This window comes from Mauremys mutica, chromosome 12, assembly GCF_020497125.1.
Source record: "Mauremys mutica isolate MM-2020 ecotype Southern chromosome 12, ASM2049712v1, whole genome shotgun sequence".
Classification (NCBI taxonomy): domain Eukaryota; kingdom Metazoa; phylum Chordata; order Testudines; family Geoemydidae; genus Mauremys; species Mauremys mutica.
This window is the reverse complement of record NC_059083.1, coordinates 39,410,390-39,435,986: the sequence shown is the minus strand read 5'-3', so window position 1 is coordinate 39,435,986 and position 25,597 is coordinate 39,410,390. Positions and strand designations below refer to the sequence as shown.

Genomic DNA, 25,597 nt, shown 5'->3' with positions numbered 1-25,597 from the left:
AAAGGAGGGTGCTGGGTATATGAAGGCTGCAGAAGCTGAAAGACAGTGACTTACCATGGCTGCATGCAAGCCGAATTCTGTTGCCCAGACCTGCGTCTGTGATCTCTAACACCAAAGCCACAGGCACTCAATATTAAGATGCAAAATGCGACCTTGTACTGAAATCACATGTGCTATGTAAGGTGAGTAGTGTTGTTCACCGTGAAAGAGTATAACCATTGTTCTGTAAAATGTATCTTTTTAAATACTTCTCTCCCTTTTTTCCCTCCGTCCTGCAGCTGCATATTTTTCAAGCCTCCCTCCTCCGTCCCGAAGGCTATCTCAGATAAGGCGGCGAAAAAAAAGGACGCGAGACGAAATGTTCTCGGAAATCATGGAAGTGACCCGCAATGAAAGAGCTCATCTGAATGAGTGGAAGGACGTGGTATCAAAGTACAGGAAAGATGCCAGTGAACATGAGGACAGGAGGGACGCTTGAGATCAGAGGTGGCTGCAGGAAGATCAGAGGTGGCGGCAGGAAGATCAGTGGTGGCGGGATGCAACGCTGGGGCTGCTGCGTGATCAAACTGACATGCTCCGGCATCTGGTGGAGCTTCAGGAACGGCAGCAGGATCACAGAGTGCCGCTGCAGGCCCTGTATAACCACCCTCCCCCCTCACCATGTTACATAGCCTCCTCACCCAGACGTGTAAGAACGTGTGAGGGGAGGCTCCGTGCACCCGCCCGCTCCACCCCAGTGGACAGCCCAACCAAAAGGCTGTAGTTATTTTGAAAAAATGTTAGTGGCCTTTTCTTTCCCTCCTATCCTCCTCTCAAACCCCACCCAGGCTACCTTGTCAATTCTCTCCCTCTTTTTATAATCAATTAATAAAGAATACATGATTTTTAAACGATAGTGACTTTATTTCCTTAGAAAGCAAGCTGTAATCGAAGTGGAAGGGTGGGTTGCTTACAGGAAATGAGTCAATCAAGGGGGCAGGTTTTCATCAAGGAGAAACAAACACAACAATCACACTGTACCCTGGCCCATGATGAAACTGGTTTTCAAAGCTTCTCTGATGTGCACCGTTTCCTGGTGTGCTCTTCTAATCGCCCTGGTGTCTGGCTGTGCGTAATCAGCGGCCAGGTGATTTGCCTCAGCCTCCCACCCCACCATAAAGGTCTCCCCCTTACTCTCACAGAGATTGTGGAGCACACAGCAAGCAGCAATAACAATGGGGATATTGGTTTGGCTGAGGTCTGAGTGAGTCAGTAATGTGTGCCAGCGTCCCTTTAAACGTCCAAATGCACATTCTACCACCATTCTTCACTTGCTCAGCTTGGAGTTGAACAGCTCCTGACTACTGTCCAGGCTGCCTGTGTATGGCTTCATGAGCCATGGCACCAAGGGGTAGGCTGGGTCCCCCAGGATAACAACAGGCATTTCAACATCCCCAACTGTTATTTTCTGGTCTGGGAAGTAATTCCCTTGCTGCGGCCGTTTAAACAGAATAGTGTTCCTGAAGACGCGAGCGTCATGAACCCTTCCCAACCATCCCACATTGATGTTGGTGAAACATCCCTTGTGATCCACCAGTGCTTGCAGCACCATTGAAAAGTACCCCTTGCGGTTTATGTACTGGGTGCCCTGGTGCTCCGGTACCAAGACAGGGATATGGGTTCCATCTATCACCCCACCACAGTCAGGGAATCCCATTGCAGCAAAGCCATCCACTATGACCTGCACATTTCCCAGAGTCACTACCTTTCGTAGCAGCAGTTTAGTGATTGCTTTGGCTACTTGCATTACAGCAGCCCTCACAGTAGATTTGCCCACTCCAAATTGATTCCCAACTGACCGGTAGCTGTCTGGTGTTGCAAGCTTCCAGAGGGCTATTGCCACTCGCGTCTCAACTGTGAGGGCTGCTTTCATCTTGGTATTCTGGTGTTTCAAGGCAGGGGCAAGCAAGTCACAAAGTTCCATGAAAGTGCCCTTACGCATGCGAAAGTTTTGCAGCCACTGGGAATTGTGCCACACCTGCAACACTATGCAGTCCCACCAGTCTGTGCTTGTTTCCCGGGCCCAAAATCAGCGTTCAATGGCTAGAACCTGCCCCATTACCAGCATGATCTCCAAAGCACAGGGGCCCGCGGTTTGAGAGAATTCTGTGTCCATGTCCTCATTGCTCTCGTCGCCGCGCTGCCATAGCCGCCTCCTCCTCGCCTGGTTTTGCAGGTCCTGGTTCAGCAGAGACTGCACGAGAATGTGCGAGGTGTTTACAATGTCCATGACTGCTGTCTTGAGCTGAGCAGGCTCCATGCTTGCCGTGGTATGGCATCTGCACAGTTCACCCAGGAAAAAAGGCACGAAATGGTTGTCTGCCATTGCTTTCACGGAGGGAGGGGTGAGGCTGTACCCAGAACCACCCGGACAATGTTTTTTGCTCCATCAGGCATTAGGATCTCAATCCAGAATTCCAATGGGCGGGGGAGACTGCAGGAACTATGGGATAGCTATGGGATAGCTACCCACAGTGCAACGCTCCAGAAATCGATGCTAGCCTCGGTACATGGACGCACACCGCTGAATTAATGTGCTTAGTGTGGACACGTGCACTCGACTTTATGCAATCTGTTTCCAAATACCGGTTTCTGTAAAATCGGAATAATCCCGTAGTGTGGACATACCCTAAGTTTTTTGTCAGTGAATAGACATGAGGAAGGATTACAGGAAGGGGGCATTGTTTGTTCCACAGATTTGAATTGCGACATGTATCTGCCTGCACGGCAGCTGAATTCCCTGTGTTTAATGTAGCTGTACTGACCAGTGGAGAGATTTGTGGGAGCAGGGTCTCAGAGCTGTCACTGTGCTATGGAAGGGCAGGAGATAAAATCACCAGGCAGCCTGAACTCTGTGCTAACAAAGGTTTTGTCAGTGAATTTTCTAGTTTTTTTTAACAGAAAGGGAAACGTTGAATTAGTGGTCATTTAGGTGGTTGAAATTCTCACCTAGGTTTGCAGTTGCTACATGACTATGCCTATGTAATAATCAAAAGTATAGTATAGTGCTTTTCCATTAGTAGATCTGAAATAATTTTACATCATTATCCTCATTTTACAGATGGGAAACTGAGGTACAGAGCAGAGAAGTGAGTTGCCCAAGGTCACTCAATAGCTCAAAGGCAGAGCAAGGAATAGTCCCAGGCCTGGGAACGCTCTGTTAGGCCACTCAGTTCCTCTGTGGTTGCTCACTGCACCTTCCCCTGCACCTTCTGTGATAGGGCCGTGGGGATAATGGTTGTGCTTTGCAATGTTTGCAGTGTGTAGCTCGTAACAGGGCTGGTGAGGGAAATCTCATCCCAGGTCTCTATCCCAACACCTTGACAGTTTTATTACACAGCGGATACTCTAAGTATGTGAGAGGAGACTGGTGTGTCTGTTTCCTTCTCCACCATCCCCCACAACATGTAGCTCCCCTCTGCCCTACATTTCTGGGAGCACACATCATAGGCAGCAGCTGACTGGTGGGACACACACTACCTCGGTTATGTAGCCTGAGCTGCACACTGAACTGGGCTCCTCACCCCAACTACCATACCCAGCTGGGCCTCCGCACTCCTGTTCCAGCCAGACTTCCCCAGCTATGTTGCAGGCCCACCTAGCATGGGGGAGGGATAGCTCAGTGGTTTGAGCATTGGCCTGCTAAACCCAGGGTTGTGAGTTCAATCCTTGAGGGGGCCATTTGGGGAACTGGGGTAAAAATCTGGGGATTGGGTCCTGCTTTGAGCAGTGGGTTGGACTAAATGATCTCCTGAGGTCCCTTCCACCCCTGAGATTCTATGAATCCAACCTCCTCTTTCCCCCCCACAAGCATGATGTGTATGTAAACTATTTGTTTCAGGTGTTTACATTATCACCACATTCAGCCCACTCCCCCTTGATCACAGATCACATGAGGATTTAGAGATCCAAGAGTGGCAGGGTCTCTCAGATTCTAGGATATACAGGGGATGGAAAAAGGACCTCAGAGCTCTGCAGAAGGGTAGGGCTCCCCTAGATTCCAGCATGGGAAAAGGGAGAATTTGGGGCTGACAGGACTCCCTGCCCCTAAACCCACAACTCCAACTGCCACCCCTCACCATATCAAATCCCTCCCATCCCACTCCTTCCCCTTACCTGAGGAGACCCCAACCCTTTTTCCTCCCCTACCACCCTTTCCCATTTATTCTCCTCCCCATAATACCCACATTCCTTGCTGCAGACCCAACCCCCTTTTCCCCTGTTCCCATCTCACATACCATCCCCATCACTTCTCCCAGCGAGCATTTGCAGGTATAATTTATTTTCTTTTCAAATATAGTTTCAGCACCTTCTGAATTATCTGCTGGGCGCAGATTACACCTGATTACACCTTCCATCCTGATTTTGCTGGTGTGATTCTTTTACTTTTTTCTTTATAATAAGGTTCTTCTTTTAAGAACCTGATTGATTTGTGTCCTGAAGACAAAAGGTCTGGTCTGTGCTCACATTGCTAAGGCAACTGGTTGGTATTTTATTCTCAAGCCTCCCCAGGAAAGGGGGTGAAGGGCTTAGGGGAATATTCTGGGGGGATAGGGATTCCCAGTGACCCTTCCCTGAATATTTTGTTTAAATCACTTGGCAGTGGCAGCAATATCAGTCTAAGGAATTAGTGCCTTAGAGAAGTTTTAACCTAAGCTGGTAAAATATAGGCTTAGAGGGTCTTTCATGCGGGTCCCCACATCTGTACCCCAGAGTTCAGTGTGGGGGGGGAATCCTGACAGCACCTCAAAGAAGAAAAACAAAAAGAAAACAAAAAAAACAAAAAATTCACCAACCTTGAAGTAGGCCTTGTCTACACTGTCAAGTTTTATCGACAAACGTTACACTGACAATCAAAAAGTGCTATAATAACATCAGTTGTGCATGTTCACACTACTCTCCCTCTGTCAGCAGAGCACATCCACAGTTGGTGCTCTAGCATCGACAGTAAGAGCAGTGCACTGTGGGTAGCTATCCCACCATGCTATTGGCCACCATCTGTAGATAGGAGTTGTGGAAAGGTGGAGTGGATCACAGTGCATCATGGTGTGGGTTCAACATCCCATGATGCATTTTTTTATCCCAGCATTCCGTGAGCTTTGGACTGCATTTCGCTGCATTTTTCAACGCCTCTGTTTACTGTGTGTCTGCCATCTCTGCCTGAAAGAATGGCCCCACACTGCTCTCTACTGTTGTGGTCACTGTTATGAACACATTGCGGATGGTCATGCCGTATATCATGAGCTCCAATCTGAACAGGAATCAGAGCTGCCTGACCTTCTATGTGCCATTTAAAGAAACAACACCAGATCACTGTTGGCATTCATGGAGCAGCTGCACATGGTGGACCGTCACTTTTGGGCTCGGGAAACAAGCACTCAGCGGTGGGATTGCATTGTTATGCAGGTCTGGGAAGACGAGCAGTAGCTGCAGAGCTTTCAGATGCAGAAAGCCACCTTCCTGGAACTGTGTGCAGAGCTTGCCCCACCCACATTGCAACTCAAGGACACCAGAATGAGACCGGCCCTCTCGCTGACTATGAACTGAACATGGTGCAGTGTTGCACGAAGATAAAGGAGCTGAAGCAGACATGCCAGAAGGCAAGAGAGGTAAGCCATTACTCTGGTGTTGCGCCGAAGACCTGCTGCTTCTATAAGGAACTGGATGCCATCCTCGGTGGCCACCCCACCTTCACCACCAAGAGCCCTGTGGATACTTTGGTGGGGCTGGAGACAGTTGACAGCAGACTCAACCCCGATGACAAAGTTGTGGACGAGGAGGTTGAGTTGGAGGATGATTTGGAGCACATGGCAGGGTCGCCAGTGGTGTGGCAAGTCAGGGCCTCTTTTCCACTCCAGAGGGGTCTAGCCAGTCCCAGCAGTTCATCTCTGGTGCGCAGGATGCAGAAGAGGAGAGCCCCAGTAAGTGATCTTTTTGAGTTGATGCTACTCGGTTATATGAGTTTCAGTTGTCCTTTGGTCTATGTACTTGTTGAAGAAAAACTCAGTTCTCGCTTTTCGTTTGGGTGCAGCAAAACCAAATACTTTATTATTTCTCCAGTAATTACCATGGAGGGAGAGAGTGCCATAGGACACAGGGTCACCCCAGTCCTGGACAGGTCTCTCAACTGGTAAACAATCACAGCAAGCCTTTATACCTTTTACAGACAATTTCTAACAATAATACAGACAGTAAAAAGCAACAAATACATTTTGTTTATACATAAGCTTCTCTGCTATCTCACTAGAAAAACAAGACTGCAAGACTGCATATTGCAAGGTCGTAATAACTTTCACACAATTCCCTCTGTCTTACATTATCTTGCTTCCTCACGTCACCAGGGTCACAGTTAACCTAACTCATGCTAACTAACATTCATTAAGATCTCTTTAAAACCTTGTTAATTATTTACTGGCTTCCACACTCCCCCCTTTTGTACTTCTAGTACAACAAACAATTTCAACTCTCAATTCGCATGAAACCATGGACTTCAGAGTCTACAGCAAACATGTCAACCGTCATGGGACGTAATGACAATGCATGATTAGCATGAACATAAAAGGTATTAGTACTATAATTATGTTTTTTTTCAAAAACAACAACAATAACATAATCCTAAACTAACAACACAAAAAACAATAACAATCCTATAGGAATAATATAATGGGGCTGTTGTACAATCGTGAACACAAAGCACAAAACATCATAACTAGCACATAAAGTAAACACCCTATAAGCTGTATGAAAGGCATTCCTTTCAGCTTAATATATTCTAAAGCATGTGAATTTGCCCTTGCAATTCAGAGATTCTTTGAACCTTTGGTAACAATGAAAGCAAATTTTGAAACCGATCAGGCACCACCCTAGTCCAATCAAGATATACCTGAAATCCAAGAGCTACTTACAACATTCTATCTGCATTCTATCTGCAGGCCAGTAAATGATATAATTGCCTGCAGCAGTGGTAAAATCAATATGTATATCTTGTAAAGTGGTGGCATTAACGCACACACAGCTATCATTAGCTCGAAAAAAATGGGTGTCCCGTCAGGGTAGTTCCTTGACCTCCACCCTCTCAACAAATATTGTCATAAACAGTGACAACTTCCCCCAGCTGCAGTTTATAGATACACTGAGCTGTGGTGGTTCTAACGGCCAAAATGTTCATTGACTCTCTATTCTTATCCAAAATGTCAGATGTCAAGCTAGGGGTACTGTCTAGAAATCAGTTGGAGATACCAGGTGGTCTAATTTCCCCAGATGACTCGTAAACAATTACAGTCCCACAGGCATCCTCCCCATGGACCCAGCAGGATTCGGTATGTGGGAGCCCACACCCACCCTAACCGGTCCATATGCTTGGAAGGAGCACTGGGAATGTCCACACTTCCATCCAGAAAGTGTCCAAGTATGTCTTCATGACCACAGATCAGATGGTACTCCTGACGTGTCTGTAAGGGCAGTGGGCCAAGTCTGGTCCAGATCCCACTGCAATGCCTTCCCAGCCTCAGTGATATTCAATACCATATCTGTCAGTCTCCTTCTGGGTCATAGAACTAAGGGTGGAAATGACATGTAACTCACCAACTTCAGCCTGTACTTAAAATAGCTGAGCTTCAAAAATAAGACTAGCGGCCTTTTCTAGTTGCCCCAATTTCTTATCATGTTCTTGGCCTTTAAGAATAGTCCAAATGACTACTACACTATTGGCCCCAGCCCACAGGGATCTGGTCAATTCCCTTTTTGTCCAGAGGAAATAACCCATGCCTTTCGTTGTGCTAATCTAATGGCAGCCCCTTGTGAGCAATCTGGGTATGTAGAAAACTGGATAAGGGCAATGTCAGTTAAAATCCAATTAGGGAGGGCAATACATACTGAAGGATTTATCCAGAACACAGGGCGCAGCCTGTAGAATAAACCCCAAAATCCAATTAATACCACAGTCCCAAGCATGGGTCCCACAAATTTCTTCCTGCCAGTAGGTAATTCTTTGTTCCTTCACCAGGGTTAGTTCTCAGTGTCCTTTTCAGTCAGGAATTCCTGGACTGTGGCAATGTCAGTGGAGTGAGTGCTTCTTCTTCTTTCCCAAAACAATCAAGGTTCAGCATCCTACAGGGGAGAGGTTTCCAGCACATATCACCCTGTAATAGCTGTGCTTTTTCTAGAAAAGTCTAAAGGCACAGTTGGTCTGTCAGTGGACAAGGGAGCTTTTTCCCTGCTGTCCAGAAGCACAGTAGAACTAGAAGAAAGAATAGGCTAATCATCAATAAGAAAATTCTTCTGATGTGGAGGGGTCCGTTTGCAGTGAGAATCCTGGGTCCAAGCAGTCAGTCTGTGGCACTTCACAGCGGTGTCGGTAGTCAGCAGGACTTGGAAAGGGCCTTTCCAGCATGGAGCCAAGGCAGTCTTTCGCTGATGGATCTTTATGTAGACCCAGGCTCCTGGTTCCAACGAGTGGCAAGGTTGCACAGGATCCTTTGGTAGTGCTTCCATCACCTGTGTATAAAAAGACTTAACACATTTCATTAGTGCCTGACAATATTTAAGCATTATGTTATCCAGCAAATGAATGTCCATCTGAGCTGGGGTTAGTGGGGGTGCAGTTGGTAGTCAGCATTGGGTGTCCTGTCAAATTTCATGAGGGCTGAGTCCAGTCGTTCGATTGGGAATGGCTCTCATACACATCAGTGCCAAAGGAAGGGCATCTGGCCACTTTAAGTGTGTCTCAGCACAAATCTTGGCCAGTTCAGTTGTTGTAAGTCCCGTTCCGGCGTTCCACTGTCCCAGCAGACTGTGGGTGGTGAGGGCAGTGAGTTGCACATAACTCCTTTACAATCTGTCCAGTAAAGTGAGTTCCACGACCACTGTTGATAGTCACAGGGATGCCAAAACGTGGTACAAAATCTGTAAGCAAAGACATCTACTGTCCTGCAGGGAAAAGCTTCAACCCAAGTGGTAAATACATCAATTAAAACTAATACATATTCATAACCACAACATTTAGACATTTAAATAAAATCAATCTGAATATTTACAAAAGGTCCCAAGGAGGAGAGTGGGCTGGCCGGTGCACACCAATCTCGTGTAACTGCAGCAAGCAGTCCCCCCCCCCCTTCTCTTGGTAGGCAGCCAAGCGGTGTCCTTGACTGGGGCCAGCGCATGTTAGCCATTCTCTTCTTGGCTTTTTTTTTTTTTTCTTCATTTAACCTACAAAGGAAACTTTTACTCTTCAATTATACACCTTTTTCATACCATGAACACATAAACACTACTGTTATACAGTACAGAAGTATTATCAGTCAATGTATGCCACATATACCCTATCACTAAAATAACCTTATTACAGAACTTCGGAAGAACAAGCCAGGACAAGCACACCCACTTTGAGAAGTCCACTTAATATAACTTCTAGTCCAATAGCTATCCACCATCCCCAGCCCTCTGGCTAAAAGTCTGAGGTAGCCAGAAGGATCCCTTGTACAATATGAGGAGTGGGTTAACTTTTCATGTCCTCGCTTCCAAAGACTGTCAGTATGCAAATTTTAACAACAATTCTCAATTAAAAATTACTTTATCAGTTAGTTTATTTGTATTAACATAGATGCTTCTGGCTTGCTTTTTATTTTCAACTCCTGCTTTTAAACACTGAAAGAAAACATCACCACTTATAGTGCCTGTAGAGCCTAATAAAATTCTCATTACATAGCACTGTATACATTCTTCAACTGATTTAACAAAACTGTTCATAGCCAAATGATTGCAATCTAATAAATTCTTTGCCTGAATTTATTTACAAACATTTCATAGACACCAAAAACTGTTCTCTTAAAAATCACTAGCTTTTCCCTTCCAACAGCCACTTTTATCAACTCAAATCACCATTCCAAATATCCTCTTGAGTATTTGAAATCCTCATGCTTATATTCACTTACTCCTTCTTTCCACTACACCCTCAAAAGTTTCCAACCTGTTTTCCAAATCTCTTTGTCTGTTGCCTTCCCGCCTGGGCCCGATCCTTTTTTCTCGCTGAATCGTCCCGTCCATGGACACTAGCTTGTTCCACAACCAGTTTAGCTAGGATGGTGAGCTTCTCAACTAGCCCCACCCTACTGGTCTTTTCCCCAAAATATTTCTACTCACAAGACTACCTGAGTCCTCCCTAGTAAGGCTTGCCACCTGGGCAAAAATACATGGCCATTCACTTAACACATAATCCAGACCCCTTTGGGGGTCTACCCAGAGACCCACCCATTTGTCTGCTGACACTTAAACAGAAAAGAAAATTACACAAAAAGCAAAAAATTACAGTCTAAGCCAAATTTTTCTACTTCTATTATATTGTCCGCTACGGGGGGGCGGGACTGTAAAAATCTCAGGACAACCTCAGAGCTTCATCGCACACATGGCTTCCACCCTGAGGAATTACGAACGAGAAGTTCAGTTCCGCTCACACACCTAACGCCCAAATGAACAGAGCAGAAAAACATCAGTAACCAGTTAAACAAAACAGAGCCAAAGCTAAATAGTGTTTCCTTATTCTATTAGAGCTCACCTTTAATCATGCAACCAACAATACCAAACAAAGCAAACACAAAATAACAAGGGTAAACAGAGAGATGGTGTAAATTCTGCAGGGCCCCCCCATTATTAATTGCACACCAAACTGTGACAAATTCCTGTTACTAATTTATCCCTCATGTCAGGTGATCAGACTGACAGAGCATACAATCAAATTTTAAAGCTTCATTAAAAATAATAAAACAACAATGGAGAGTGTTGGGAATGCTCCCACCTCACACAGGAAAACATGAATGCCCCAAGCCTTAAACCACTTCAATACTCACACATGTCTCACTGGGAAGTTAAGCTTTGCAAATATAATTCCAATTCTGCAATCTGTACTGCCTTCGGTTCGCCTGTCTCTATTTTCCACAAGTGCAAAGCAGTTTTCTTTGCACTTAGCATAGTCCGCACTAATTCATGACCTTGAACACAAAACAACTTCTCCTTTATCTCTGGGCTAAGCCGAATTTCAAATTAACCCGTTCCTAGACAAATTGCTCACACTGTGTCAGAGGTTTTTCTCTGTGATTAAAGCTCCACTGAGATATATGATCTTATCTAGATTGAAGGTACCTTCTAATGGGCATTGTTTAAATGAAATTTCACGCGTGTACAAATTCCAATCATTTAAATACCTGCAGGTTTTAGAACCATAATGTACGTACATGTAATATGCTGGGGTACCCTTAGGGGGTGAGGTGGAATATTTAGACAGTCCCTTACCCATTTTCCACTCACACAGGAGAAACTCACAAGGAAAGGGGAGGGAAGATGGGTTCACACACTCCTAGACCCAGGCAGCTTCCTCGCCGGACTATGCCAGGCTGAGTCAGCCCACCGTGGGTCGGATCTCCTAAAGATCCACTAGTTACTGGGCTAGCCCGGTGACAGCCACTCACACTGGTGTACACACACACACACCAAGGCCTCTTTTTCTTCCTTTTTCTTTTTTCTTTTTAACCCTTTTTTTTTTTTTTTTTTCCATGATGCATCTTTACCTGGTCCGGACCAATACCATGAGGCGGTATGACAACCCCTCTTGAGGCGGTAAAAACCCCTCAGCACCGGTGCATTCTAATGCATTTACCTATGCATTACCTTATGCATTACCTTATGCATTTCCTTGGCCAACTCAGCAGTTCCCAGTACTGCTATAAACTAACCTTATTGGGGCCTCTCCCCAATACCACTTTGCATCTGATCCTGCTGCACAGTCAATAAGTTCAGATGGCGTGAGCCCAACAGAGACAGACGTCCTCACGGAAAGTCCTCCTCCGATACCCCAATAGAGATTTCAAAAGGTCTCATACCTCTCATGTGGCGCCATGGGGTTCGAAGGGGAATGATCCGTAGTAGCCGTCTGTGGGTCCGTGGGCGTTGCCATCCCGGACGAGCCCCCAAATTGTCGAAGAAAAACTCAGTTCTCGCTTTTCGTTTGGGTGCAGCAAAACCAAATACTTTATTATTTCTCCAGTAATTACCATGGAGGGAGAGAGTGCCATAGGACACAGGGTCACCCCAGTCCTGGACAGGTCTCTCAACTGGTAAACAATCACAGCAAGCCTTTATACCTTTTACAGACAATTTCTAACAATAATACAGACAGTAAAAAGCAACAAATACATTTTGTTTATACATAAGCTTCTCTGCTATCTCACTAGAAAAACAAGCCTGCAAGACTGCATATTGCAAGGTCGTAATAACTTTCACACAATTCCCTCTGTCTTACATTATCTTGCTTCCTCACGTCACCAGGGTCACAGTTAACCTAACTCATGCTAACTAACATTCATTAAGATCTCTTTAAAACCTTGTTAATTATTTACTGGCTTCCACATACTGTAGAAGTGGGTGAAGGGATACAAATCTGCAAGACTAGCTGTGTTTCAGTGTGCTCCACATTTCCTTGTGAAGCTAAGAAGTGCGGCGGAACAGTGTGTTAATGCACACCAAGATTTCAGAGGAATCCTCCAGAGAGATCTCTAGCAAACTTTACAGGAGATACTCACCAATCCTCTGCCGAAGGTTTCTTGTCAGAGCTGCTTTGTTCCTTCCACCATTGTAGGACACTTTCCTGCGCAACTCAGCAATCACTTGTGCTGGGACCAGAGTAGCACACAGGTGAGTAGCATAGGGACCGGGTGTGAACCCACATGCGAGCAGTAGATGCACCCTTGCTTACCCTCAGGAGTGAGATATCGGCTTCAGTGATCCCTGCCTGTGGAAAATGGAGGCATAATTTACATTATTCTCTTTGATCACCCTCAATGATCGCCTGAAAACATCACCTATACCCTTGCCTCATCTGGAATGCCCGCCACCCATCTGGGCCTCACTCATCATGCTTAAGGTGTTTGTGGAGATGTGTGCTTTGCCAGAGTTCATAGAGAAAGTGATTGGTATGTTACAAGAGGTAAATTTTTCTGTAAGGATTGAATGCTGTGTGTGAATTAACAATGCTGCTTCTGTATATTGTTTCTTGTGCAATTGTGCCGTGCATTTTATGAGCCATGGCAGTAAGGGGAAGGCAACCTGAACTCCCTAGTAACAAACCTTTTTGGTAGTGAATTAATTTAAGGTTTGTCTATACATACACGTGCACTGGTTTCAGTGAAGTAGTTCAAAACCTTATATGGACAATCTTAAATGGTCTGGAAATGGCTTATATTAATTTAGATTGAGTTGATTCCTTCTTGATTTAAAAGAGTCAACAAAGGGGTTTGCTTTAATCAAACCACTTTAACTAAACTGGAGTAAGTTTGTGAATAGAACAGCCCTAGCATTAAGATTAATTCTATCAAATTGGAATCTGGCCAGTTTAACTAATCAACCACACCCATGGACTCACATTCAATTCTTAGTTTAATAGGAAATGGCTTTTAATAATAGGGTAAAAACTTTTGGCTCATTACTGGGCACTGCAGGAGTATCACAAATTCATTTGTATCTTCTGTAGGTTTGGGCTCTGATCCTGTCATCTCTGTGGAGGGACATCAGGATGGAGGGATCCGGGTGGTGTGTCGATCATCTGGATGGTACCCACAGCCTGAGATGCTGTGGAGAGATCTCCATGGGCATCTCTTACCAGCAGCCTCTGAAAAAATATCCCAAGAAGCTGATGACCTGTTTCAAACAGATATTGCCATTGTTCTAACAGAAGAGTCCAACCAGAAAGTGTCCTGCTGTGTCAGGAACCCCCGACTCAACCAGGAGAGATTGTCAACAATTTCCATAGCAGGTCAGTGCCTGTCCCAGCCACACATGGATAGATTGAGACACTGCAGATGTTGGTGGAGAGTATTTATCATTGTGTCTTCTATTCATTGTCCTGGACCTTCAACGTGCTGAGCATGTCTTGGAAAGTCCTGAGCAACCTCTCAAATCTCTTTGTCTCCAGTAGGAGCTGAAGGTGTTAAGCACTTTACAAGCTGGGAGGCCATTGGCTAGATTTTCATAAGAGCTCAGCACCCAGCAATCATCATTCTTCTCAATGGGGGTGGGGCAGAGGGGAAATTCTCCTTTGTTCTTGTGCTGTAGCGAGGACTGTGTTGGAACTGAAAGCTATCACTATCAATTTAAAAATGGGGGTTGGGTTGCAGGTTTTCCAGGTCCTGTTTGCAGGCTAGAGGGCTCTGCAGCAAAACGAGCAGAATCAGGGTTTGTCTACAGGAACAGTTAGTTTGTGGCAAGCTGGGGTGTAAATCTGCCTTTCACCAGCCTGCTGCGCACTGTCTGTGTGGAACCTGCTACATGCACTAACAACTCCGTAGTGTGCTTTGATCTACCCTGCTTTGAAATGGGAACAGTTCAAAATGCACCAGGGAACTTTTAGTGCAGTAGAGGAGGGTCCACACAGACTGTTAGTGTGCAGCAAGCTAGTGCAAGGCAGATTTACACCCCAACTTGCTACTCACTAACTGGTCCTATAGACGAGCCAAGTTAAAGCAGGGTGAGGTGAGTTGTGCCCACTGCCTTAGGGAGCAGCCCCTCTCTCTGTTGGGGGTTCTTGTGTGTTAAGATTCTGGATTCTAAGAAATAAAGTCATGTTACCCTGCAACCTTCCAACAGGAGTATTTATGTTTGTATCTAACCTCTCGGTGTGTGCTTGAACATCACAGTCAATAGGGATGGGGAAGGGAATTCTCCTGTGTTCTCAGTGTGAGCTGCTGAGTGCTGAGTTTTTATGAAAATCTGGCTAAAAAGTCATTTTTCCCAAACAGCAGAAGAAAGCACTAGATATGGTCTGAGCATTGCTATTTAGATTACATCTGAAAATACCAGCAATAAAAGTTCAGGCCCAAAATACGCAGAAACAAAATATCTAAGAGCATCTTAATTGTTAGGGGGAAAAGGTCCTGATTTTATCTATTATTATCTGCCAAATAACTTGGTTAATACCGAATGAATATTTCATCTCCATAATAATAAAAGTGTTGCATTTGTAAAGCGCTGTTCATCTGAGGTCTCAAAGTGCTGGTTAATTTATGATATGCCCAGTATTACCTGACTGTTATGTTCATGGCATAAACACCGAGAGTTGAAAACAAAAAGTAAATATTCTTCCTGTAAGGCTGCAATGTCACATTGCTTTATTGCTAAGAATCCAGAATGCTAACACACCAGAGCCAAATACAGAGAGAGAAAAAGCAGGCTGCTCCCTAAGGCAGAGAATCAGAACTCAGCCTGCCTTGCTCTAGGCTGGCTTTTTGCAGAGTGACTTCAGAGGACCCAGATGCACACTCCCTACAGAGCCCTCTAGCCTGTAAGAAGAACCAAGAAACTCCTCTGTATTTAAAATGTAAGCTCATAATTTTTACACAATTTTCAATACACCAATCACTTAACAAGGACCATCTAGTCAGCAATTGCTCCAAGGCCCAGGGAAGAGGAGTCTGGAAGAATTTTTAGTCTGAATTTCCAGGCTTAAGATTTGTTTTTATTAAAATTCTGCATTAACATATTTTGGGCCAGACTCTCCCATGTGGCTCAGCCCCTCTGAGCACAGGAGAGTCAGGGGTGTCAGGTCACAACTCTCTGATTCTGAGGGCCAGTCTGCACTAGCTGCAGTCTTGGGATCACTTAGAACAGCCTAGGGCAGGGATAATTGATTCTTGCTCAAGGTATAGTCAAGGTCCAGACTCCAGAGAAAATAATAAAAAAATAACAATGATAATAATAAGTAAATAAAAAGATTCCAGGGTCCATTCAAAAGCATCTGGTAGTCTAGATTTGGCCTCCAGTCCACCTACTGACTACCCCTGGCCTAGGGAATGCTTGAACTTAGGAGGTAGGTATAGCATAGCAGAGTCCACCCTACCCCCTCCCATTAATTAACTATGTTCAGTAACCAGGCTAAAGTTTGGACTTTCATTGGTTTAATAATAAAGCACAAAGGAGCCACATCTCACTGTATATTTCCCTGTGACAGTCTTTTAACTAGTCCCAGAGTCGCCACTGTCACAGTGTCCTGCCTTCATTCTGCATGTGTTTGCTTCCAAGTCAATGGCACTTTCTCTTGCGGAGCTGTTTTTCCCGAGGGTCAGTCCCTGGATGGTGGCTCTGGGGATGATCCTGGCTCTCCTGGCTGTTCTCATTGGCCTGGCCAGTTGCTGCTTCTGGAGACAACACAGAGAGAAAGGTGAAGAAACGAGAGGGGTGAACTTGGTGAGAGAGAGAGAGAGAAAGAGATTTAAAAACAAAAACAAAAATAGAGATACAGGGATTGAGGGGCTTTGATTCCATGTTTGGAGGAGTTTCAGGCAATGGGAGCCAGGCTGAGGGTGGAGGGGAGCTGAATAAATTATGACTTCACATGTGAACCGAGAAGTGTCAAGTGGTTTCAACCATTCAAATCTCACTCCGGGATCCCAATCAAATGTGATTCTGAACTATTCCCTGGGGATCAGTATAAGTGCTCAATTGTAGTTTTTCCTCTGGTCACAAAGGGCAGAAATTGGCCTTCAGTGATCTGTGCATTTATAGGGAGCTGGGGTTTTCAAAGCTGCCTAAGGGGTCTGAATACTCAATTTTTGTTTAAATTAATGGGCACCGAGTGTGCAAATCCATAAGAGTGCTGTGAAAGTCCCATCCAGAGGGTTTTTTCACCTGAAGAGCTGTGAACTTTATGTAGAAATTTGCAAGTGTCGGAAGAATTGGGAAGGGGAAATGTCTGTTAAAATTATTTCCCAGTGGGGACAGAAGCGGGTAATTCAGAGAAGCAGAAAGGAGCTGTGCTTTGTACTTGTGAAAGTTGGAACTGGGTATTGTACCTTTAGAGATGTCACCACTATATGTGTACTGGTTTAGTTCGTGACTCTAACAGATACATTCAGGTGACAGAGATTTGCTCATTTTGAGTTATATGTAAAGTTTGTGTTTGTGCCCTGAGAGAACTCTATTGGGCTCATTTCCAAACACTAAACAGTCAGAACAATTAACTGTCACTGTCTTGTTCCCTGGGCCTTTCAGAGAATTATCTGCACCAGCTGCACTGGTGAGCTGTGGCTAGGATGCTGTAATAACACAAACACACTCAGGACTTGCACAGCTGGTCTGAGATGCTGCTCACACTGGGCACAAGATGGTCTCGCTCAGGCTGTTCTCAGCAGTGACTGGCAGACATGATGCTACCACCATTTCCTGGGTGTTGGTACCCCAGGGCTGGCACAAATGGACGAGCTCCCAGTGGGAAAGAACTGATCATAGACGCAATGCCTGTAGAGGCCCATCCACACACTCCTCCCTGGCTCATGCTGACCTGAGCACCCAGCCAGAGAAAGGCACCTCCACCCTGTTCTTAGCTAGGGCATCTCCCAACTAACATGGTCTTACAGGGAGCTGTTCTCATGTGTCACTAGGATCAGGGGACAGGCACAAGCTGACAAGCTCAGGAGTTGGCCTAGGATGGGAGTACGGGGACTTCCACAAATGGACCTGTCTGTGTCTCTCCATTTGTTTCTCTGTTTCATAACTACAGCAGAGCTGCATTAAACAATAATAGGAACTTCACTATAAACATGATGGAATGAAATCTCACGTCTCACCCTTTTCTCTCCCTAGAGACGCTGCAATCTGAACTGGAGAGCAAGAAAGGTCAGTGTTTGGGCTAGTTACATTAACTGATGTAAGGGTCATTCCCATAAATGTGACAGGGCAATCTTACCTCTCCCCCTTTTCTCCCCCTCAAGCAGTGGTTTTCAACCTGTGGATCACAGACCCCGGCAGGTTTACAGACTATGTCTAACATTTCCAAAGGGGTCTGCACCACCATTCAAAATTTTGTAGGGGTGTGCAAATGAAAGAAGGTTGAAAACCACTGCCCTAGAAATGCTGTGATCTGAACTGGAGAGTGAGAAAGGTCAGTCTCTGGGTCCAATGAGGTGACATAAAGATTATATGAGAATGTTTCCCAAAAATGTGGTGGATCAGTAAACTAAAGGTTACCAGGTAGATGAGACATTTGGAATGAGGCCAAAGGGAGGCTCTGACTTAGGCTTTGTCTACACTATGCAGCTTTTAGCGACATGGCTACAGCCGTTCCGCTAAAAGGCATGCGGTGTAGCCACTGTTTGTCGGCGGAGGAGAGCTCTCCTGCAGACAAAGTGCTGCTCACACCCGTGCTTTTTGCCAGCAAAATGTTTGTCTTTCGGGGTGTGTGTGTTTTTTTAACAACTCTGAATGACAAAACTTTTATCATTCAGTTGCCAGTGTAGACAAAGCCTCAATGTAAAGGTCATCACAGGATGGGGATTCCTTCCCTCAGCCTTGGGACTCAGCAGTGCCTGGAGGCCCATGGGAAGTGATGGCTCAGGCTGTGGCTAGGGAACTGAGTGGGCTGCAGTACCTGAAGTGGGGACACAGCAGAGCAATGGGAAGATGGGTGGGAAATTAGCAGAACCCCCATTTCAGCAGGGGTTGTGGAAGGGGAGGTATTTGCACAGAGATGATTATGATGGGGCAGGAGGGGGCTACACGTGTGTGCTGGGGAAAGTGAAAAAACACAGCTGGGATGGAACAATTACAAATAACATGCTGGTGTTTGAACAGGTGATGGGGAATGTCTCCAAATCAGCACCAGAGCTCAAGCAGTGAGCTCAGGGCTCCTCGTGCTGACACAGATGGGCTCTGAAGAGGAAGGGGCCATTTGTCCTAAAACCCCATGGAAATTACAGACACAGCACCCTGAGCCCAGCTAGCCCGGCATGGCCAGAGTCATTGCTGGGGACTGTGAGATGTGTCCAGTGTTTAACAGGATCCCTCACATGCGATCCGTCATTTCCTGGCCTTTCCACAGCCATGTAACATGAGACAGGGCAGGATTTCACCCTCAGTGACCATGTGCTGTGTATATGTATGTATATTTGTTCTGGTATCAAGGAGACATTTGGTACTTGGGGAAGAAGGGGCAATGTATCTCCTCTCTCCACACTCTGTTTTAGCATGCACAGAGATCATGCTGTATTTGGATGGAGGTGGGAGGGGGTTAAATTCACTGTTCCTCACCCCAGCAAACTTTGATGACAGGTAGATATCCCACTGCCCTTCTCCCCAGTATCTGTCCTTGAATCCAATTGTGATGAAGAAGCACAGAAGTTGGATGTTTCCAGTGAGATAACTGCAAATGGTGACAACTGATCAGGTTTTCGTGTGACCATCCCAACCTCACTGTGCTGAATGTGAACAGCAAACAGCGCTGCCTGCAGACTCAGGCAGATCGCATTGGGCTGGTGCACTGCTTACACCCAGGTCACTTGCTCAATGCTACCTTCATTCGCAGAAAGGCTGGACACTTTTTAATACATGGAGGGTGAGATTTTCACCCCCATCTCAATCCCGTTATGTTAGTAAAAAGACCAGAGCAGCACAAAAGGGCTCCAGAAGGCCTGGATCCAGCTAGGGGAGGATTCCTCCAGTGCAGGCACTGCAGAGAACAGCTGCAGGCTGCAGGGCCACCCAGAGGATTCAGGAGGCCTGGGGCAAAGCAATTTTTGCCCCATAAAAAAAAGTTGCAGTAAAATAGGATACCATATTCTCGTGGGGGCCTGAGGCAAATTGCCCCACTTGCCCCCCCCCCCCTGGGCAGCCCTGGCAGGCTGCCCTCTGAGGACCAGTTCACAAGCCCTATTGTAGAGGTTTAGGGGAGATGGGACTGGGAACAAGACTGGGGGGTGTCAGGGCGGGGTCACAGCGTACAGTGCTGCAGAGATTCTGGGCCATGCTGCTGCCCATATGCACCCAGGGAAAGGCTGCTGTGACTAAAGGCACAAGCTAAACTAGAAAAACTTACTCCCATTATGGAATAACAGCGCTGACATGGGGTGTTATACCGGTGTAACAAGAGCAGTTTAAATTCCCCCCTTACCATGTACTGGTGTAACCTTCCCATGAAGACAAGCCCTGAGTTACAGCCAGAGCTGCTTTGGCATCCAGAGCACTCAGGGTCAGGAGGATGTGGGGTTCATGGTAAAAGCCACAGTTGCCCTCATGTGCCCTTGGGCTGCAGGTTCCGAGCACAGAATCTCGCACTGAGAGTTAAAATCATAGATCACAATTATGCGGCAATTCTTTAACTAGAGGGTCATGCACTTTGTTGCTTACATAGGACCAGTGGTGCATCCATCTGGGCTCCTCAAACCCACCCTCCCACACCTTCAAATGTGTCCCTCCCCCTCAACTTTGGCCATAACCCTACTGATTATTGTGAAAAGCAGAAAACTGGAAAAACTGATTTCCAATAAAATCAGGTTTTTCTGATTTTCACTCAAATCAACAGAGTTCTGACCAGAGTGGGAATGCAAGGGGCCTGGCTGGAATAAGGGGGGGGGGAGAGAAGAGGAGGCAAGAAGTGCAGCTGGAGGGGCTGACTGGAGTGGTGTGAGGGGCCTACTAACCCTAACCCTAACCTCACCCTCAGCTTAAACCTTAACCCTGAGGTCACTGCCGCAACCTGTGACCTGAGGGATCAAATGGTGATTTTAGTGGAAATCAGGCTGAGACAATTCTCCAGTTTTCACCAAAATCATGAGGTTTCTGCCCATTGATAGCTAGAACAGGCCCTGAAATGCTGCAGTTGATGGGATGTGGTTTTCAAAAGTTATCCCGTTCCAGACAGACAGAAACACCATTGAGTTCAGTGTGGGGCCTCAGGCAAAAGGGAAAGGAGAGAGCCATTTACTCAGTGTTTTACCTGCGCTAGGCCTTGTGTCCCCAGTATAACATGGGCAGTGGGAATAGCTAGAGGCAGAGCCCCTGTGTGTGTTCTACTGTCTACCAGCAGAAAAATGACTCCTATGAGTTTGCAATACTTACAGATAAATCTACCTTGTAATTCACCTCTCCTATTATTCACTTCCAGCGGCACATTGTGCAGAGAAAGGTAACGTCACTTCGTTCATTGCAGTGGAGGGGAGGGGAATCTCAAACTTTGCAACAAGTTTAATAGACCCTCTGGGCAGGTATCGGAGCTCTCACTGTGAACAGAAAGTCAGTTTGGTTTGTGCCCTGTGCCAAGAAGCTCTGTCCCTTGTCCCTCACTCTCAGGACATGAAATTAACAGACCCAAACCCCACACACTGAACTCACAGGGGTTTATTGCTCCCACACAGCCAGGGGAGGGAGTGGGTTTGGCTCACTCTGCTGTCTCTGTGTCTAGCACTGTGCCCAGGCTGTGAGCTGGCTGTAGTTATTAACACCCCTGGTGTGACCTGCCAGGCAGAAGGTGGCCAGGGACATGGAGGGTATTGATGTCATCATGCTGCATGCTACAGTGTCACTCTGCTTATTTGTTCTCCTGTGCCATGGGCTGCGGGCTTCACCCCCCTCCCACCCAGTCCCATCACCCCAATGATCAACTAATCTTCTCCCAGGGAATCCCTCCTGACTCAATGACATTTAATAGATTAGTGAGACACAAGCCTAGTCTATTCTAGAAATTTATATTGGTATAGCTACATTTCTCAGGAGTATTAATCCACACCCCAAGAGATGTAATTTATATATACCAAGCTAACCCCTGGTGTAAACAGTGTTAGGTGGATGAAAGAATCAATCTCGCTACTCACTTTGGGGGAGGTGGGTTACCTATGACAATAGGAGAATCCCTCCCCTCGGCATAGGTAGTGTCTATGCTGAAGCCCCACGGCAGAATTGGTGCAGCTGGACTGTCTCTAATTTATCCACATCCTTCTTGTAGTGTGGGGCCCAAAACTGGACACAGTACTCCAAATGAGGCCTCACCAGTGCTGAGTAGAGGGGAATGATCACATCCCTCGATCTGCTGGAAATGCCCCTACTTATACAACTCAAAATGCCATTAGCCTTCTTGGCAACAAGGGCACACTGCTGACTCATATTCAGCTTTTCGTCCACCGTAACCCCTAGGTCCTTTTCCGCAGAACTGCTGCCCAGCCATTCGGTCCCTAGTCTGTAGCAGTGCATGGGATTCTGCCGTCCCAAGTGCAGGACTCTGCACTTGTCCTTGTTGAACCTCATCATATTTCTTTTGGCCCAATCCTCTGATTTGTCTATGTCCCTCTGTATCCTATCCCTACCATCCAGCGTATCAACCACTCCTCCCAGTTTAGTGTCATCTGCAAACTTGCTAAGGGTGCAGTCCACACCATCCTCCAGATCGTTAATGAAGATATTGAACAAAACCGGCCCCAGCACCGACCCTTGGGGCACTCCACTTGATACCGGCTGCCAACTAGACATTGAACCATTGATCACTACCCGTTGAGCCCAACCATCTAGCCCGTTTTCTATCCACCTTACCGTCCATTCATCCAGCCCAGACTTCTTTAACTTGCTGGCAAGAATACTGTGGGAGACTGTATCAAAAGCTTTGCTAAAGTCCAGAAATAGCACATCCACTGCTTTCCCCTCATCCACAGAGCCGGTTATCTCCTCATAGAAGGCAATTAGATTAGTCAGGCATGACTTGCCCTTGGTGAATCCATGCTGACTGTTCCTGATCACTTTCCCCTCCTTTAAGTGGTTCAGAATTGATTCCTTGAGGACCTGCTCCATGATTTTTCCAGGGACTGAGGTTAGACTGACTGGCCTGTAGTTCCCTGGATCTTCCTTCTTCCCTTTTTTAAAGATGGGCACTACATTAGCTTTTTTCCAGTCATCCGGGACCTCCCCCGATCGCCATGATTTTTCAAAGATAATGGCCAATGGCTCTGCAATCTCATCGGCCAACTCCTTTAGCACCCTCGGATGCAGCACATCCGGCCCCATGGATTTGTGCTCGTCCAGCTTTTCTAAATAGTCCCGAAGTACTTCTTTCTCCACAGAGAGCTGGTCACCTCCTCCCCTTACCGTGCTGCAGAGTGCAGCTGTCTGGGAGCTGACCTTGTCTGTGAAGACAGAGGCAAAAAAAGCATTGAGTACACTAGCTTTCTCCACATCCTCTGTCACTAGGTTCCCTCCCTCATTCAGCAAGGGGCCCACACTTTCCTTGACTTTCTTCTTGTTGCTAACATACCTGAAGAAACCCTTCTTGTTACTCCTAACATCTCCGGCTAGCTGCAATTCCAAGTGTGATTTGGCCTTCCTAATTTCACTCCTGCATGCCTGAGCAATACTTTTATACTCCTCCCTGGTTATTTGTCCAATCTTCCACTTCTTGTAAGCTGGTTTTTTGTGTTTAAGACGAGCAAGGATTTCACTGTTAAGCCAAGCTGGTCGCCTGCCATATTTACTTTTCTTCCTACACATCGGGATGGTTTGTTCCTGCAACCTCAATAAGGATTCTTTAAAATACAGCCAGCTTTCCTCGACTCCTTTCCCCGTCATGTTATTCTCCCAGGGGACCTTGCCCTGGGATAGGGAATTTTTCCTATCATTATCATATAGCTGATTTAGAATTCTGTTTTAGTTTTTGTTCCAGCCAGTTTACCAGATAATGACATAAGGTTCACTGCGCTGTAATTCCCAGAATTACTCCTGCCAAATTTTTAAAGCTGGGTACAACTTTCCCAACCCTCTGAATCTCCAGAACAGTAGCTGATTGTAATGAGAGATGCGTATTATCATTAGCAGCTCAACCATATCACTCTGACATCATTTCAGAACTCTTGGGCATTTGCCACCTGGCAGGGATCTACACTGCTCTTGGTGGCTGCTGGCTCCTTAACTTATCAGTTGTTCCAAAATCTCCTCTTCATATCTCGATCCCTGATCTTTATTTCCTGAACAGAGCAGCTCCAGGGCAGGTCTCTCTCCAGCAACCTCTGTGGTGAAAACTGATGCAAAGAAACCATTCAGTCTCTCAGCATTGTCCTTACCCTCCCCAATTGCTCCTTTTATCTCCTGCAGACCCAAGGGATCCATCAATTCTTTCACAGGGTTCCTGATTCTGATGGACTGAAATAATTCCCTGGAATTTGTGTAATATCTCTGGCAGTTCACTCTGTTAATTCTATTTTAGCCTACTAATTCTCATCATACACTTCACACAATGTACTGTATGCTCCTTTCTACTGGCTTCACAGGGTTAATATTTTCCACTTGCTGAGGGATCCCTATTTGTCTCTAACAACCTCTTGCACCTGGCCAGGTGGGGTTACTATATTTCTCCCCTTGCTAATTCCTTTGCTTCTCAGGAGGTGCCAGGCTCTGATTGCTGTCCATGCTGAAACAAAGGACATGGCTACACTTGCAGATGTAAAGTGCTGTGAGTTAAACCAGCCTTCAGAGAGCGCATTAGGGAATGCACTGAAGTGTGTCCACACTGACAGCTGCAAGCACACTGGCATGGCCACATTTGCAGTGGCATTGGGAGCGGTGCATTATGGGCAGCTATCCCACAGAGCCCCTCTTCCCATTCTGGTGCTGTGGCTTGTGGGAAGAGGGCATGGGGTGCAGGACATCCTGGGTCCTGTCCCAATGCCCCGTAATGCATCAGTTCGCATCCCAGCAATCTCTGTGCTTCCATCCACATTTGGTGCCATCTTTCAACGTTTTTTGTACTGCACACTCTGTCTTCCCTTTCAGTCTGCGGGAATGGAGGCCAAACTGCTGAGGAATTTGCTGACGAGTCTCGTCAGCACGTCACGTTTGGCAGTAGAGTTACTCCTTAAGATCCAAACTAACAGTGAGGGCTCCGATGATGATATTGATGCGAGTTATGCATATGACACAAGATTGCTTGTGGCATTCATGGACATGCTGACCACCGTGGAATGCCACTTTGGGGCTCGGAAAACAAGCACTGAGTGGTGGGATCACATCATCCTGCAAGTCTGGGATGATGAGCAGTGGCTGCAGAACTTTCAAATGAGAAAAGCCACTTTCATGGGACTGTGTGAGGAGCTTGCCCCCACCCTGCGGCACAAGGACACGAGATTGAGAGCTGCCCTGCCGGTGGAGAAGCGGGTTGCTATTGCAATCTGGAAGCAGGCAACTCCAGACAGCTACTGATCAGTCGCTAACCAGTTTGGAGTGGGAAAGTCAACCGTTGGAATTGTGTTGATGCAAGTTTGCAGGGCCATTAATCGCATCCTGCTAAGGAGACCCGTGACTCTGGGGAATGTGCAGGACATTGTGGATGGCTTTGCTCAAATGGGTTTCCCTAACTGCGGAGGAGCGATAGATGGGACACATATTCCAATTCTGGCACCAGCCCACCTAGCCTCCGAGTACATTAATTGGAAGGGGTATTTCTCTATGGTTCTCCAGGCGCTTGTGGACCACCATGGGCATTTCACTGACATTAACACAGGCTGGCCCGGAAAGGTGCATGACGCATACATCTTTCGGAACACTGGCCTGTTCAGGAAGCTGCAAGCCAGGACTTTCTTCCCAGACCAGAAGATCATCGTAGGGGAAGTCGAAATGCCCATTGTGATCCTTGGAGATGCCCTTACCCATAATGCCGTGGCTCATGAAATCCTACACAGGAAGCCTTGACAGCAGCAAGGAGCGGTTCAACAACAGGGTGATCTGGTGCAGAATGACTGTGGAGTGGGCTTTTGGCTCTTTAAAGGGACAC

General features: G+C 46.3%; 1 protein-coding gene across 1 annotated transcript in view; it reads left to right on the top strand.

Annotated features, from left to right (window-relative positions):
• The window catches only part of LOC123346043 (butyrophilin subfamily 1 member A1-like), a 45,908-nt gene that overhangs the window by 6,712 nt on the left and 13,599 nt on the right, over positions 1-25,597 (top strand). Inside the window, exons 2-4 of the mRNA XM_044983241.1 lie at positions 13,559-13,840; positions 13,887-13,888; positions 16,126-16,240. Coding sequence (XP_044839176.1) covers positions 13,559-13,840; positions 13,887-13,888; positions 16,126-16,240 — 399 coding nt within the window. The remainder of the gene's footprint in view (positions 1-13,558; positions 13,841-13,886; positions 13,889-16,125; positions 16,241-25,597) is intronic.